Raw genomic sequence first — 17031 nt, 5'->3', positions numbered from 1 at the left:
TCCAAGAGCATGTCATTGTACTTCCCTCAAGCATTCCTCCAAAGTGTCAATACATCAAAATTAAGGAAGTCCTTAATGAGGCATATCCTCAAAAAATATGTATTTTTTTAAAGAAACAGAATTTATACAGTCATTCACTGTGATATATAATAGTGAAGAGTCAGCATGTAATGGCCAAGGGTTAGCTCCTTTCTAAATCATGTCTAGTTTAAGACTAAATCTTCCACTGGTGTCCTTTAGGGGCTTTAAATCAGATGCACTGCCACATGCAAGGAAACCACAGTCTGTCACTCTGAGATGAACTGAGAACAGTCTGGTTTTGTGTGGTCACCCTGCAGGAACACGCATCGTGCTGCTCAATTTCAGCAGTGCTCCAGAAAGACTGTGTCACTTTGGTAGAAATCTCAGAAACAACATCTCAGCCGCTGCATAAAAAATAAGCCCAGTTTTTCCCTGTGCATACTTAACTTTCAGCGACATATTAAATGCCTCGGTCATCAAACAGAGGGCTCCTCCGTCATGGTCTGTGAAGCTCATTTCCTGCTGAGTTTTACAGCATTTTCCTGATGGAGATTAAGAATATTACCTCCGCCATAAATTGCTGGTTTAACTGCGAAGCCGGGACGCTGTTTTGCAGCTCTTCATACATATATTATTTTGACACCTTTTTTTTTTTTAGTGGATTTAGATTGGTTTCTGTACATAAAAATGTGACTGTTCATAAAAGACACTTTTCATTTTTTTTTTTTAAACTCTGTACTTTGGCCCACCAAGAAATAACGAGGCGGGAAAAGGCCGATGCGAGGACCGTTTTTTTCCCCACAATGAGCTTCCGTGAATAATGGCGGCCCTTACAGCTGGCGACAGCGGATGTGTTCGCAGCACTTTCGAATATCTGGTGGGGCACAGCTGCTGCGCCTTTGAACGCGGTTCTGTGCCTCAGTTCCTCCGGTAGGAATCCGGCAGTGCAAATCGGCTGCGAGACGCATAAGAATTGCACCCAGTGCGGTGAGTCTCCGCTGATAAGGACGTCTGCTTAGCACAGGAATAATGTAAAGTAATGAGACGGCGTCCCGGCCGCTACTTTCACGACAAAGGCACGGGCTGCCGCACTCCGTCTCTCTGTGGAGACTCCCTGCGAGCAGAAGGAAGCGTTCTGCTCTGGGCGGCATGTGCCTGTGGTGGGCTGCTTCCCGAGAGGAAGCACGTATTGCCCCCAGACACCGGTGCTGCGAGATCCAGAGTCAAGCTGTGTGACTGGGCAGATGTTTCCCCACAGCTCCTTCTTCTGTCCTGTTCATGGACCCGGTCCGGTTCCAAAAACAAAGAAGAATCCTAAACTTCTGGCCGAGTCTGAGAATTACTGAGGCCACGCCCCCACCCCCCACTCCCTCCTAATGCCTATTTTTAATTGGGTATCTTTTCTCCCACTTGTGATGTATTTTCCACATTGCAGAGGAGCACAGGCCAAGAACAAAAAAAGGGAGGTAAGGCCACTCAGGCCCCAGAGGACAGTGAACAATGTGCTTCACAGACACCGAAGCCTTAGGTTTCTTTTCCAAGAACAGCGTGCTCTCACTGAATACATCTGTAATTTCGATTACATGGGCCAGAGCCTAGAGGATGTTGTTGTTTCCTTTAGTTATCGCCAGATCGTTTAAACAGTGGATAGCACTGATGATTCATACTGTACCTCTAACGTGTTTAGTATGCATGGGAAAGCACAGAGACTGAATCCTGGGGGTGCCTAGGAGGAAAGCTTCTTAAATATCCCCCCATACATCTAATCCTTAGATGTTAAAATAATAACAATTTTACATCCTGGCTTCATGAGCACAAAGGCTTGTGGGACTTTGTCAACCAAGTGCTTTCAGGGACCATAAGACTTTAAACAACTAACACTGACAACTTTGATTTCCTTTGATTTGGCTTTCTGATACTGCCCTTGACCTTTGACCAAGCGAACATTCATCAAGCAATTTTCAGCAATGGTATTCATGACTGTAAAATAAACAGCATTGAAGGTACTGCAATTAATAATTTTCCCCACAATTCCACATATGCACATTCCTTTAACTTACAGTAATGCATTCAGTTGCCTACAGCTATTTCTAATGAATTAGTTCAAAGACGACCATTACCAGCCTGTATTTAATGAGACAGAATGTCTGCATACAATATTTCAGAGTTTTTAATCCATTTAATCCTACTGTCCGTGAGATGTATTTATTTGTTTGTTTACACATTTCCATCTGCAAGTAAGTATATCCAGCATGTAATCAGAGTAATGTTTTTACTCAATGTTTCATACATTTATTTTTGATAGAGGAAAATGCAGAAGTACAGAATGAAATTTTAGAGTGTGCCATAATTTCTTTAAAAATGAAATATTAAAATTATGATCAAAGCTTTGGTTAATTCAGTCACACTATTAATTTACTAATCGCAACAATAATTAGTTACCTTTCAATTACTATAATTCATGGGTGTACATTCGCAGGCAAACACTATTGCTGATTGCTTATAAAGAATTAGAGGCAGCACACAGAAGCAATAATGGGGAAATTTACATCAGTCGTCTCCATCTTTTATTGGCAAAATGTGTTTTTGTAAACTCATTTCATTGATAAACTTGTAGAGTCTGCTTGTTTTCCCATTGACTCTTATTCTCAATACTTTCTGGCAAATGTTAAACAACAATATTTATAGCCTTGTCCTCAGAAATACCATCAGGAATAATTTCAAAAGGCTAAATCACTTAAATGGGAAGCCAAAAATCAATGGGCATGATTCAGTGTAATATTTTACCCTCTGGCAGACCTCATTAAAAATATAAGAAGACATTTTTATATTGAATTTGCTGGGAGGGAAAATTTCAACCCAGGTTTTTTTTTTGTGTCTCGAAAATTAAAACAGTCTGGAAATGGGGCCCCATGGTACAATGCATGTTATAAATATGCTAAAGCCCAATTCCACTTGTCGAGGTACTATTTGTATCCAATGAATCAGGGCTAAGCACCTCCGACAGACATCTCAATAACACCTTATTTGCTGGTACAGCGATATGCGTAATGTGAAACAAATGGAAATCACATTTGAGCACACCCCTAAGGAGGGGGCAAGCCTCGCTGTGTTAAGATGGCAGGCAACGGGGTATCCAATAGCTTTGGGGACCAGACACACAGCTCAGTTGGGACTATAGAGACCAATATTTGGAATTCCAGCATGGAAAAAAATTATGATTTCTCAGGTCATATAGTTGTGAATTTCTGAAGTGCTGCATTTATCCTCGCGACTTTGGTTTGGGTGCCTCCGTCTTGCTTCTTACTGACCCAGGTGAAGTCATTTTTTCCTGATGAAAAGTCTTTCTGGAGAAAGGATAAAATGAGAGCACTCACTGTGTAGTGTTGAAACATTTCATTTCACTTGCTGAGAGGCTGACTAGGCCCAGAGAATGGAGTACAAGAGCTATTCGGTGACGTGAGCTGCTTAAGGTGAAATGTCTGAATCTGAGAATAGTTTATTATTCTGCAGTCAGGAAATTTTTTAAAATGATTTTAATACTATCATTTCTTTGTGATCTTTCTTTCATTATAAAGAATTAAACAGGTAACAACTGGATTTTTACATGTAATACTCAGAGGTAGATGTCTTCCCCTTACTTACATTGGGATAACAGGCAACATTAACTGAGTCTACTTACTTCCCCTAACAAATACAGGTCAGCTTGTTGGCTGTAACTACAAATTAATTCAGTCGACATTGGATACAACAGCACTATATAACGATGTGCTGTATATTTCCCTGGGGTTAATTTTCAATTACTTTTACAAAAGCTTGGCTCAGGCAGAAAAGCATTGCGAAGGAAGTGGAGGCTGGCGACTAAAGTCGCAGGTTCAAGCAGCAGCAGCAGCAGCAGCATCATCCAACTATGGCGGGCCACGGCAACAGAATTCAATTGACTTCCTCTCCACAGGGGAAAGTTTGCCAGGATTACTCAAACACCCAGTGATGCGTTCTGCCCCCACTGGCTACCAGTTTGTCCTCAGTGAGAGAAACACTTCTCCTGCAATCACTGCTCTGTTCCCTGTGGTACTGTGTGGTATGTAGAGTGTAGCATCATCACTTGGTCACAGGGGAATATGTTGGAGGAGAGCATACATTTCTTGTATGTGGGTATGTCTGGCACAGCAGTGACTTCGAGACTCATGATTCTTGGTTGATGAGATGTGAAAAATGCTTAATATTATTGTATATTGTACACTAGATAAAATCTTGTATGGTATAAATTGATAAATTACTGATCATTCTCCAGTGAAAAAACCTAAGGAGGATTTAGACTTTCACATTTCCACAGGAATGAAAAGTAATTTTGAGGTCTGTCACAGTTCCCCCTCCTGATGCTAGGCTAATGACTGATTTCAGTTTGTTAGCAAGACAGAAATGCGACTGACTCACAATAATACGTATTTAGCTTTTTTACCAGTGTTGTTTGGTTGAGGAAAATAACAGAGAAGCTACAAATTCCTATCAGTTTTACACAGCAGGGTTGAGAACCTGTGGGTGGATACAGGCAGAGGCCGGAGTAGCTCTCCAAATGCATTTTCCACAGACTCAAAATGTGAAAGGCGCCTCTTGTTTTTAATACAATGCCGAGATACTGGGAGCTAAACAAATATTCCAGAGATCTCGAGCAGCTCCAAATGAGAATGAAAATATGTGTTTGTGAAAACACGGCTTTTTTTGTATCAATTTCCTTTCCCATCTTTTCCTGCCTAATTGCGAATTACGAACCTCGGCTCTCCAGTCAGCTGGAGAGGAGCGGTTCCAGCTCCGAGCCACCTGCACCCGGGCGAGGAGCCCCCAGCTGAAGTGTGTGCATTCTCCAGATGCGCTCACCTGCAAATTGGCGACCGTTTTCCAGACTCGAAGCCACGCGGTACTTCGCGGATCGTAAGCGGGACGCTTCTCTCACTGACAGAAATCTGTAGTCACCCGATGCATTAATAAGAGCAAATAAAACCCAGACGTGACCAAAGAAACTCTAACTGATTGAATCCTGGCCTGCCCTTAGACAGAACGGTTATGCCTTGTTGCTGGGGACTCCTGGTCACGTTCTGTGGATGGTGCAGTAATGGCATGGCTCTACAAGATTCGATCATGCCTTCCAAATGGGAGAAACGACGGGGATAATACGTATGGTTGTCATTATATCTATACCATCAATGAGTGATCTGCAAGCAAAAAACAAACTAGTTCTTGGAGAGAAGCCACTAAAATGTGCTCAATGGTCAACAAACAGGCCTTCAGAAAAACGTAATCCCCAGGGTTTGGTGTTACAGATAAAACCTGTTGGGACTGACATATTTATCCATCATAGATAATATTCGGTACAAGGATCCAGCCTATTCGTATTCGTAGTGTGTTCTTTGGTCGTTTATTTCAGAAACAAAATCCATGTTTTGTTTCTACCCTTTCATAGCAATATCTCAATAAGATAAAATCGCATGTATCTGGTACACTGTCACACTCTCTGCAGTGTGCACAATGCAAAAAGTGTGCCACCTGGGACATCAGTTAATAAAGTAATTTAAATTCCCAGTAAGCGAAAAAAGGATCTTCATAGGAAATGTCTCTGCGAGAAACATCAGATCAAAAACAAACAGTACATAAACAGTTGTTTGCTTCCAAGGTATTTCAGCAGACAAAGAGCACTGTTTTGATCTGAATCAGAACCTCATCAGTCCTTACAACAAACAGGTTAGAGAAACTGAACTAGATTTGAAAATATAAATGGCCTCTGTAAAAAAAAAAAAAAGACCTCAAGCCTTTTAGGAACATAAACATCTATAGTTTCAACAACAACAACTAGTATTATAAATAATAATAGTATTAGTATTATTAGTAGTAGTAGTAATAGTAGTAGTAGCAGTAGCTGTTGTCTTAACTGACCTTTCAATAATAAAAATGCTTTATGGGTTTGGTTGAATGCCCCCCTCAACCTCCAATTTTCACAGTACCAATCCAACCTGGTTTATGATTTCAGAATGCTTGCAACACATCAAAAGAAAAGCAATAATTTATTCCTAATTAATTCTGTTCTTTTATCTCAGACTCGTTATTGGCCCGTAATTCAGTGAAGTTATTCAGGATGTAGAAAGGAGAACGTGCTCTCGTTGAAAAGACCGAGGAGCGGTTGTGTGCTCTGTCCACTTCCTGTCTGGTCACATTCAACAGTAAATGTCACCCCTGAATAATGCATCTCTCGAACGCCTTCCAATCGCACCTATGCTGTACAGTCCTCGGAGGTCACACACCGGTTCTGTTCGTCTGGGCTGCCTCGCGCGGTCGCCCGGGTTGCTCCGGTTAAAATGCGTCCGCTAAACGGCACAGACAGTTTTCGCGCTCTCGGCTTATAACATTTATTTTGCGGCGGGGTTATTCTAGCCTCGGGGTTTGCTGGCGGGAGCGGGGGCCCAGCTCCGCACATTCATAAAGGACAAAACGCATAACACACCATTTCCCTCTCTGCCCCATAAATCTTATGATGCATTATGAATTAAATCACATTTCCGCCAAAAATAATGGAATTTGGTTCTCACTCTGTTTACATGGCTAATGTAATGTTCGAGGCGCTGTGGCTCCAGTTGGCAGGCAAAACCCAGTGTAGCATGCTAAGAAGCCCAGAGACTGGAAAACACTGATATGCAGAGGAAACATAATCCTCATAAGCCCACGCAGACAGAGGTGTGAGTGGCCAAGATTAATGGGGATCATTACAAATTAAAGAACGGTCAGTTTATCGGCTTTAGCACATCCTGGGGTCACGTGGCGCATCCTGATTTGTTCACGCAGCTGAGTGCTTGATCCGAAACTAACAGTTTTTTTAAATTAGTTGTTTTATTATCATTTCACACATTTATTTGCTTATAAGACGCTTTCTATCTTACACGAAATGCACAACTTGAATATGCATTGATTAATCATACACTCAGGTAGATGCATGTTCTGTGCTATGCCTGCAATGTCCTATCTGAGATTTAAACCTGCAAACTCTTTCCACTAAGCCACTCTGTTGCATCTCTCAATTTCCACGGAGTCCTGATAAGTCAGTGAACCATGACACAGAACTGCAACGGGGAACTGCCGTGGCACAGCACAGATCAGGGCCAGTGGATGCAAACCTGGTTATATGCAATCCATTCAGATGGAATGACGAAAAAATGTACTGAAGTGCAAAAATTCAGTTGTCACACACAGAGTTAATCTGACTGCACATAATGTACTCATAGTGCAATGGGTTGGCTCCTCCCTCAAAAATGTAAATACAAAAGGTCATATTCTGAGAGGGAATAATAATGGTGCAACACACAAATGCAGTGGGCTAGGGCAATATTAGTATTTTGGAATCCAGAAAATGGCAACAAAAAATAAGGATGCTTAGTTTGCTATTTTCATCCTATTTTCATCCCCAAAAGACATTTGCATAAAATATTTGCCAACTATGTTTACATCCTCAAAAGCGCGCCCACTGTTTGTTGTCATTAATCTAGTTCAGAAGCTACAGTCACAGAAACATCAATGTCGCTGGATGTCAGGCCAGACTTATGCAGAGTATCAAGGTTACAGAGACAGTGAAACTGACACCATGAGTTAGCATAGGATCATTTTAGAAGTTGTAGCTGTGAGAAACCATCCTTCGGTGTTTCAGGAATACAACTCGAGCCTACTTAAGTGTGTTAGAATCTACTCATAGGGGCATAACCATCTTGGGTGTCAGAATTTACACACAGGGTCATGGTCATCTTCAGGGTGGTAGAATATACACACAGGGACATGACCATCTTGGGTGTTAGAATCTACACACAGGGTCATGGTCATCTTCAGGGAGCATGGAGGAACATGTGAGACCCTGGTTTTTGGGGCCGTAGTGCTGCATGTGATTGTGTATAGACATGCGGGCATAGGGAAATGTCACAGGGGCCAAAGGGGAAATTCTTCTTTTCCCACTGGGAGTAACTACCTTCAGTTAAACTGGTGTCTCTTTCTCTTTCATCCCTTTCATCTCCCTCACACACACATGCAAACACACACACAGACGCACGAACGTACACGTAAACACACACACACACACACGTGCTCAAGATGTGCTGTTTCCAGAACAGGTCCCATGCATGTCTCATGCTTCCAAACAGACAGCTGTGGAACTTTCTGGTTTCCTCAACAGTATTTGTGAGAGACAAACCCAGCTGCAGTATATATCATGTTTACAACTGCCATGTTCCAGAGCAATAAATTTAAATTGAAATAAACTGTGAAAAAACACTATTTTTGATGTGGTTTCTTCTCTGTAAGGGCCAGCGCTCTTTTGAAAAAATAAAAAATAAAGAAATCAATGTTTAAAAATGTGGAGCTACAGTATACCTCTCTGAGGGCTTTTTGAACTAATTTAGGATCAATATTGTATTTACGTGTCAGACCGCCTTGAGGTAAATGTATCAAACAGCAATCTTATTTACTCCACAAATCTTCGCTAGAAAAATAATTAAGAGCCTCTTAGCAAAATCAAAGGAAATGTTCACTGCCAAACATTCCCGGATTTATAAACATATGTGTCATATACAGCCTCAGACACCCAGGTGTGTTTCATTACAGACAAATGCTGAAGGAATTGCTATCTGCAGTCTTGTAATGCCTGCTTCTCTTGCTTACACATTCTTGCCATTACACACAATAGATCTTGTTCCCGGACTGAAATAGGTATCTGCAGCCATTTATGGTTTTGACAAACACTGCAATTTCAAATGATCACAGAAGCACTTGCGCCAATTCATCACATTGTATTCTTAGCATCTTTTCATCAGTATCGACTAAAATAAAGTCAACCTTGAGTCAGCTCTGCTTTCTGTTGTCACTGCAGCAGAATTAAGTATTGATTTTCTTCTCAGAGTGTTATAAAGTTCCGTCTCCACAAAAAGCATTTTGGATATCCATTTCTATAGAACATGTATAATAAACACAAAGATGCATTAGGTTTTTTTCTGATAAAAGCAAGTCTTGTTTTTGAGGAGAAACAAACATACAGAACATCAAACCAAGAGAGAAGACAAGAACCATAGATATACTTCCTTTATGGTCATCTCAAACAAAGACATTTTATAAAGTAACAGCATATATAAACTGAGCATCATTTCATCAAAATTAACTGCTCACTCTGATGCCTAATGGGTTTCACCAACTACCTCAGCAATGAACATGTATATTGGATGCAGTAAAACACCCACCAATGTTGCCAACTTAGATGTGCATGAACCAAACCTAGAAATGTTCAGGACACCCAAATAACTTTGTATTCAGAAGCCATTCTATGTTCGTTTTTATTTGCCAAGATATCACAAACAGAGGGATGAGTGAGGCATGTGTACAGAGAGCACGCTCACAAATGGATGAAAAATGCATGAAATAAGATGAGATTTTTCTCTGGAATAACCCTCAGGTCTGCCTCTTCTGCCTTCTGACAACAAAAATGGGAAAAATCTATTGACTTTTTGCACTGGAGCAGCGTTGCTCACAATGCATTCATTGTGGATTTTTGCACCTCTAGTGGCTGGAAGTTTAAACAACGAGCCAAGAGAAAGAATGGTGCCTGCAGGACTGAGGGGTAGAGGTGGTGTCAGCGTGGTCTTGCACTGCCCAATGCTCATAAAGAAACTGAGATATGGTGTGTAATTGCCCCCTGTGCATAGAATAAGAACAGGGCATTTACCTCTGCTTCCTGTTGCTATTTTTAGAATTAGGACACGATGACACTGTTTTCTGTTTTTGCCCCCCATCTAAATTTAGTATCGCCCAGCTGCTTGGGATTTCGACAAGTCCAGCACTGTTAACAGACTTGTTAATGGACACATGTACTTTGCATGCCTTTGACAGATTCAGTGAGCTACAAGTCAAGTAGTCCCTCCAGGTATGATCTAGATCACTCTATACGTACGTACATGGACTCTAGATCAGTGCGTGTGCGAATTTGTTATGGGAAAAGTCCTCTTTAGAGTCACTTGCATGCAATGCAAACACACAGAAGCTTACAGTGCTAATCTCCATCAAATGCCCACTTTTTCTTTTCTTTAAATACTTCCTTCTTTAAATACTTCCTTCCTTCCTACAGATGTACAGCACAGAAACTGGCTAATAAGAACTTGCTAGAAGTAGAGCAAATGGTGTTTGAACAGTTCTGACCTGAGATCAGCATTAAGAAGTCATTAATTGATTGATTACATTTTCAGTGAAATGAGGTGGCTTTGCAATAAGGCTGTTTACCAACACCAAGCTATAGTGATGCATATAGCCCGTGAGATTGTATCTGTCTAGTAGTTATAATGCAGTGTGACAGCATAGCCTGTAGTTCCACAAACTTTTTTCTATAAAGTTTCCCATACTCCCATAGTTCAATGATATATCAGATTACATTTCATCAATATGAATAAGAAATGTTTTATATAATGATACTTCTGTGTGCATTTTCTGTAATAGACAGCTATAATTTACAGAAGCATACTGCTTCTGATCATTGACCAATATTTGACTTCTTTGAAATTCAATGCGTTTCAATGTGACAAACAAAAATAAAAAAATAAAAAAAGTTAATTAACACATAAATAAGCCAGCAAAGTGACGACAACGGTAATTATTCAGTTTTGGAGCTGTTTAATTTGATGCAGAAAAAAATCAGCGTCTACTCCAACACAAATCCAGTATTCCAAAAAGAAATAAGACTTTAAGTAAAGCGATTATAATGGTAAATTTTCCACTCACCCCTTTGCTGCGCTCGGCTACATTGCCATAGCAACGCCAACAGTGCAAGAAACAGTAGACTTTTCATTTTCAGTTTAGTTACTTCTTCATTGCTGTATATAGTCTGTCGGAGGCGCTTTTTGTGCGGCGGTGAGAGCGCACTGAATTTGAGAAGAATGTCAAACGTGACTTTTGAGAGTTCAAGAGGAAACGCTCCCCCTGTCTGAAGAGAAGTCTTTCTGAGAATTAATTAAATAAATAAATATTTCTGTATACTGTCTTACAATTTCAAAGATGTCACTATTTATAAAATACGAACCACATAAAACGTGAATTTAATAATTGGTCGTTAAATCGCAACATTTGCATGCAATGATAACAACATTTATTTTGCCAAATATTGCAGCATTTCCATGGATTAACATTCTTTCATAAATGCTAGCTTACGTTTTATATTTTGTGTTTTAGACGTTATTTTGTCTTGCCTGCCTAATATTGACTAAAAGTAGATACAACTAGCCAAAAGTCACACTTAACTTTTCACCTAAGTACAGTACACTCAGCTCTATTACTCCCTCTAGCGTTAAGTAGACCGGATGGGGTCAGGGGGTTTTGGGTAATTTGTTACCCTGCCCAAATTACTACTATCTCAAGCAGAATTTAGACAAGCAAAGATACGTTGAAAATAACATTCAGCGCAGTTTTTGAAAATCACCAAACTATTTTGATCTGTAATAAAAAAGTGACCAGAAAGTAGTTTGCTTTCAAAAACGAAAACTAAATTGGGCCCAATTACAACTGGGGAATTTTGTTAGAATGTTGTTATCGCAAATTATGCCTGAGTTCATACTGTATATAACTGTAATGATGTGATTTTAGCCAATAGCTGCTCTGCAAGCTGTCAATCACCTGTTGTGCCCATGCAAGGTGATCCAAATGTCATAAACAGGCAATTAAATTTTTCAGATGTGTGTTGAGTGCAATGGACCTTGTTCGCTCTGTACACTCGCCACCCCTGGATTGACACTGGGAGCCTTATTAATCTGAGTTTGTGATGTGAGTTAAATCACCAGCATTCCGCTTATCTTCAGTTAGCCAGAGTACTGGGTCTGGCCACCATAGTGCAAGGGAACTCAGCAGAAGAGCACTTAAAGCGGAGAACTCCCAAAATGTCGTGTCTGTGGCTGAGGTGGTTGGGGACCCAAGCGGAGGTGCTGAGAAACTACAGTTTTGGCCACGGGGGAGACGAGGAAATCCTGGAGTTTGCACAGCAGGATGAGCTGAGCAGAACGTATGGGGAAGAGGGAGAGGACCTGGGGGAAGAGGAACGGGGCTCCCCCTGCAGAAAGACTGGGGCTGCCCAACAGATTGCCAGCCCCAAAATTACCACCTGGGAGGCAGCTTGGAACGTCACCAATGCCATCCAGGTAACCAGAGGCTGCTTAAACCTCCGTAGCAACATAGGATAGTGACGACACGGAAATGCATGTGGGTGTATGTCATTGTACAGAACAGGCTGAACTTTCATTTTTTTAATGAAATGTTTATTATGTGCAACCATTCAAATCTGACTGATTATTTTACTTATTCTTTGAATGATGACAGTACAGCACTGTTGTTGCCACGTGAATTAGCACTTCTGCTGTGTGTATGTGCATGTGCATGTGCGTGTGTGTGTGTGTGTGTGTGTGTGTGTGTGTGTTCCAAGCTTAATGTTGCCAGGTGATTTCTGTTAACAGATTCTATCTGTTTTGCAGTGGCTATAGACAACAACAAAAAAGCCACTGGTTGGCTGGTTGGAAAATCCCTCACCAGCCTAGTCATCCAAGTCAATATATGAATAAACCAAAAGTAAATAAATGATATGTTCAGCATCATACAACCGGTATTTTAGTATAGGAAATCTGCATATATAAATACTTAATTTGTAAATGTTTGCAGTTAATCCAAAAGCTTAATTGAATGGTACTTTGCAGTCTTTTAATAGCATGCTCTTTATTTTGACACTGGGTTCACAACACGAAGTGCTCTTACAACACTAATTGCCAGTTGTCCTCTTCATCCACCCATGTGTTATTAGGAAAATGCATCACCGTGTTTCCCCTGGATTGCATTTACACACTGATGTTTCCAGGGAGGTAAATGAGGTCCAGGCTACTCAATGAGATGTTAATCGATATAAGAGATCAGCCATCAAAGTGTAGAGCCATAACTGATAAGTCAGCATTAAGTCAGCCTTTAGTGCATGCCCTGTTGAAATAAAAATGTATACTGGTGCCAAATGAACTGCCGCCAAATTAAGAGTTGCAAGGCTTCCAAAATGCCCCCTTTTTGAAATGCAGATTAAGTATTGCCCTGTTAGAACAGGATATATGTATTTTTCTGTATTTTATGAGTAGTGAATATTCATTTAATTGCATCACTGGACCTAGACTGTAAGCATATTACCCAGAATGCAATTTATTTAGAGCATTAATGAGGTTTGCTCCATACTTCTTGTGCATTCAGAATGTTTCCTTAATACATGGCAATGCATTTTCTCTGAGGTGTATTCACATTTGATGCTATTCCAAACAAACTTTAGGTCCTGTTTGACGAAATGAGACATCAAATATTTATAAGTATGACACTGATCATTGTAATCCCTAGTAAAGAGGGCAAATTTACTGTCATAAAACGAAAACCTTTCAACCATTTGGTGTTGAAAACAAATAAAACTGCATTTAACATGGTGTGCAGCAATATGCTTATTTTCCAGTATTTACCATAATAAATATAATCAATAATGTATGACGATAGTAGCAAACCAATCTGTTTGAGAAAGTGAAAATAAAAATGAATAGCCTTAAATCATCTCTGTTATATGAATTTTACGAGTTGTATGTACCAATGTTAGTCTGTCACACAGCACTTGACTTAAAAAATAGTGTCTTGTAACATTTGTTTGGCAACACAAACAACACCCACACTTTTGGAGCCACAATAATAGTTTCAAAGCATTTTTCTATTGTTGTCTTTTCTATTGTTGCCAGTATAAAATAATTAAAGAAAGAAATTTGTTCTTGGTGATATAGAGATTGTCTTAAGACATACTCACGTGTATAATTTTCTAGCAGCTAAGGTTTCAAAATAATGTTGTTCACTTGCAAGCTCCTACATAAGCACCAGCAGTTTGCTGGAAGATTCTCTTTTTGCTCACAGAACTCTGCTGGTTCTTCATTCCCCCCCTTCAGGGTATCTTTGTCCTGGGTCTGCCCTACGCCCTCCTGCAGAGCGGGTACCTGGGCTTGCTCCTCCTTGTCCTGGCCGCGGTCCTCTGCAGCTACACGGGAAAGATCCTGATCGCCTGCCTGTACGAGGACAGCGAAGACGGGACCCAGGTCCGGGTCAGGAACACCTATGAGGACATCGCTAACGCCTGCTGCGCCCACCTGTGTCCCCGCCTGGGCGGGAAGATCGTCAACGCAGCCCAGGTGGTTGAGCTGATGATGACCTGTGTCTTGTACCTGGTCGTCAGCAGCAACCTCGCCTGCCACAGCTTCCCCTTCATCCCGCTGTCCTCCACGGCTTGGTCGGTGGCCACCTTCCTGACCCTGGTGCCCTGCATGCTGATCCGGGACCTGCGGGTGGTGTCCCGGCTCAGCCTCCTCTGCTCCGTGGCCCAGTTCCTCATCACCGCCATCGTCATCGTGTACTGCCTGACCCAGGCCCAGCGCTGGTCCTGGAGGAGGACGCCGCTCCCAGTGGATTTCGAGAAGCTCCTGGTGTCCGTGGGGGTGATCATCTTCAGCTACACCTCTCAGATCTTCCTCCCCACCCTGGAGGGCAGCATGGCCGACAGGGCCGGCTTCGCGGGCATGGTGACCTGGACGCACGCCCTGGCCTGCGTCTTCAAGACCGCCTTCTCCCTGCTGGCCTTCCTCACCTGGGGCGAGGAGACCAAAGAGGTGATCACCGACAACCTGCCCCCGACCCTCCGCGTGGCGGTCAACCTCTTCCTGCTGGCCAAGGCGCTGCTCTCCTACCCCCTGCCGTTCTACGCGGCCGCCGAGGTGCTGCAGGGCTGCGTGGGGCAGTGCGGGGCGGCGTGGATCGAGGCGCGGGAGGGCGCGTTGGTCCTACGGGCCGGCCTCCTCCTGCTCACCTTCCTCGCCGCCATGTACATGCCCCACTTCTCCCTGCTCATGGGTTTGACTGGGAGCATGACGGGGGCCGCCATGACCTTACTCCTGCCGTCACTCTTCCACCTACAACTCAAGTGGAGGAAAATGGACGCCAAGTTCAAGGCCCTTGACTTTGTGATCTTAGTTCTAGGGTCCTTATGTAGCTTGTCTGGTGTCATTTGCTCTGTCAAAGGAATGAGCAAGGCCTTTGGAGGCAGATAAACACTCTACTCTATGTAAATTTTGTGCATAAATGTTTTCCTGAGAATAGCCAAAAGGTTAATGGCTAGATACAAATAATTCATGTAGGAAGGAAACTTTAGAAGTGCTTGAACATTACGGTTTGACATGAAACATTAAAAGAAGTATGGAAACGAACAAATGTTTGACATTGCGTAATTGCAATGCTTAAAATAATGAGGTTGTCATAAAGAAACAGAAGAAACATATGGAAGAAATACTTGATTGAGGGAGATGATGCACAGCCGATTTTGAACAGATGTTTTTTCTCTTCATTATCATGGTAAAGTCATCCTTTTCGCCTGAGCTTTGCATATATCTATAGCTTATTCGGGCAAGAAACCAAAGAAAACATGTTTTGCAATAATGAAAAACACATGCTGTATAATTACACATTTATTTCTCTCACACTGTTCTTGAGTAAATTATAATGATATTGCTTGGTGTCAGCCATTTTGATTTGATGCTGAATGTGAAATTTGAGCCAGATGTAAAAATTCAATGGAATAATTCAGAATAAAATGCTTTTTGTGACATAGAGTTTTAAAAAAGAAGGACATAATCATAAAAGATGCAGTCAAAGCTTTGTTATTGATTTGTGGATCTGTTGAGTACAGCCAAATGGCATAATTGTACAGATTTAAATACACCATTTGTCTTTACTTGGCATTTCTGAGTACACAATTGTTTATGAATTAGGAGCATAATTATGCTCTAAAGATGTATCTTGATTGGGAAATTACTGCTTGCATTCTTAAATCCAAGCGGATGAAAAAAATGCTGAGCTCTTCAACAGTTTGTATTTCCTCAGAAGGCAAAATCAGCCATAAGAAATCCGTCTTACACCTTCCATCGAACATAATAATTCAGTTAAAAATGAAGCATCATATTCTAGCATCATTCCACACTGCTACGACACAGAATGACATGAGGCTGAAGGTGAAGAGGGGAATCTCTCTGGAATTTTGCGTTACATTCTTGAGTTAGCAAACACATTCAATAAGTTAATATGCGATATTATCGCTGTAAATGCACCACATGCAGGCGTTGTTACAACTTGATTTCAGAGTGTTCTGCGTATATCCTTAGCTTTGCGATGCTTTTGTTATCCTTGGGGTCAACAGCATGTCTTTCTTGGCTCAATTATGGGACTGGGGTCCAAAGACACTGATTTATCCTGTCAGTTAACTCCGTCAAAAGACAGAACAGCTGTGGCATCTGATTTAATGAGCTTGTCAGCGCGGCGCTGGAAACAGAAAACACAAACTTCGAGGAAGGCCAACAGCGAAGCCGAGCAAAGCCGGACAAAGCCGCTCTTGCGGTAACAAGGCAGCTTCTCCAGTCACAGCAGACGTGTTCCATCTTGGTTCCTCTCTCGAAGGAGCGTTTTTTGGCAGACACGCTTAGATTCCTGCAGACCCCCAGAGAGCACACTTACTGTAGATATCCAAGCGCCACAACACTGAGCTGCCAAATACATTAGGAGTCAAGTCTCAGAACTCCCCTAAAGGGTCTCCATTTCCTCCGTGAAACTCTGCAAAGCCCCTGGTAAGTATGACTCATGCAGGCAAAGCTTTGCTTTGTTTGACATAACCTTCATTTTATAGTGATTCTTGATTGTAGAAAGCACATAGGGATAATCTCTCACTATGGGAGCTGTAATTTTTTAGTTTGGCATCACACTTACGTCTAATTCCCAAACTTTTCCCGCCCTTAACCTTCTGTTTAGTTTTTGAGTGCTGCTCGGTTTAATGTGATACTTGCTCATTGGTTTTCAAACCTTTAACATTATAAACGTCGGAGGGATTTTTTTTTAGAACACAGTCTTTATTTTCCC

General features: G+C 41.6%; 2 protein-coding genes across 10 annotated transcripts in view; one reads left to right on the top strand and one right to left on the bottom strand.

Annotated features, from left to right (window-relative positions):
• lama2 (laminin, alpha 2) overlaps positions 1–10965 on the bottom strand; it is a 100047-nt gene extending 89082 nt beyond the window's left edge. For all 9 annotated transcript variants that reach the window (XM_035423835.1, XM_035423844.1, XM_035423841.1 and 6 more), the window contains exon 1: positions 10813–10965. In XM_035423835.1, coding sequence (XP_035279726.1) covers positions 10813–10879 — 67 coding nt within the window. In that variant the 5' untranslated portion in view covers positions 10880–10965. The remainder of the gene's footprint in view (positions 1–10812) is intronic.
• A 995-nt stretch (positions 10966–11960) lies between these two features.
• Positions 11961–15531, top strand: si:dkey-126h10.1 (vesicular inhibitory amino acid transporter). Its single transcript, XM_035423022.1, has 2 exons — positions 11961–12218; positions 14025–15531. Exons 1-2 carry the CDS (start codon positions 11961–11963, stop codon positions 15174–15176), a joined length of 1410 nt encoding a protein of 469 aa, XP_035278913.1. The 3' UTR covers positions 15177–15531.
• Positions 15532–17031: the final 1500 nt, after the last annotated feature.

This window comes from Anguilla anguilla, chromosome 6 (assembly GCF_013347855.1).
Source record: "Anguilla anguilla isolate fAngAng1 chromosome 6, fAngAng1.pri, whole genome shotgun sequence".
NCBI lineage: Eukaryota > Metazoa > Chordata > Actinopteri > Anguilliformes > Anguillidae > Anguilla > Anguilla anguilla.
Note: the sequence above shows the minus strand (reverse complement) of the source record. Positions and strands in the feature narration are given on the sequence as shown.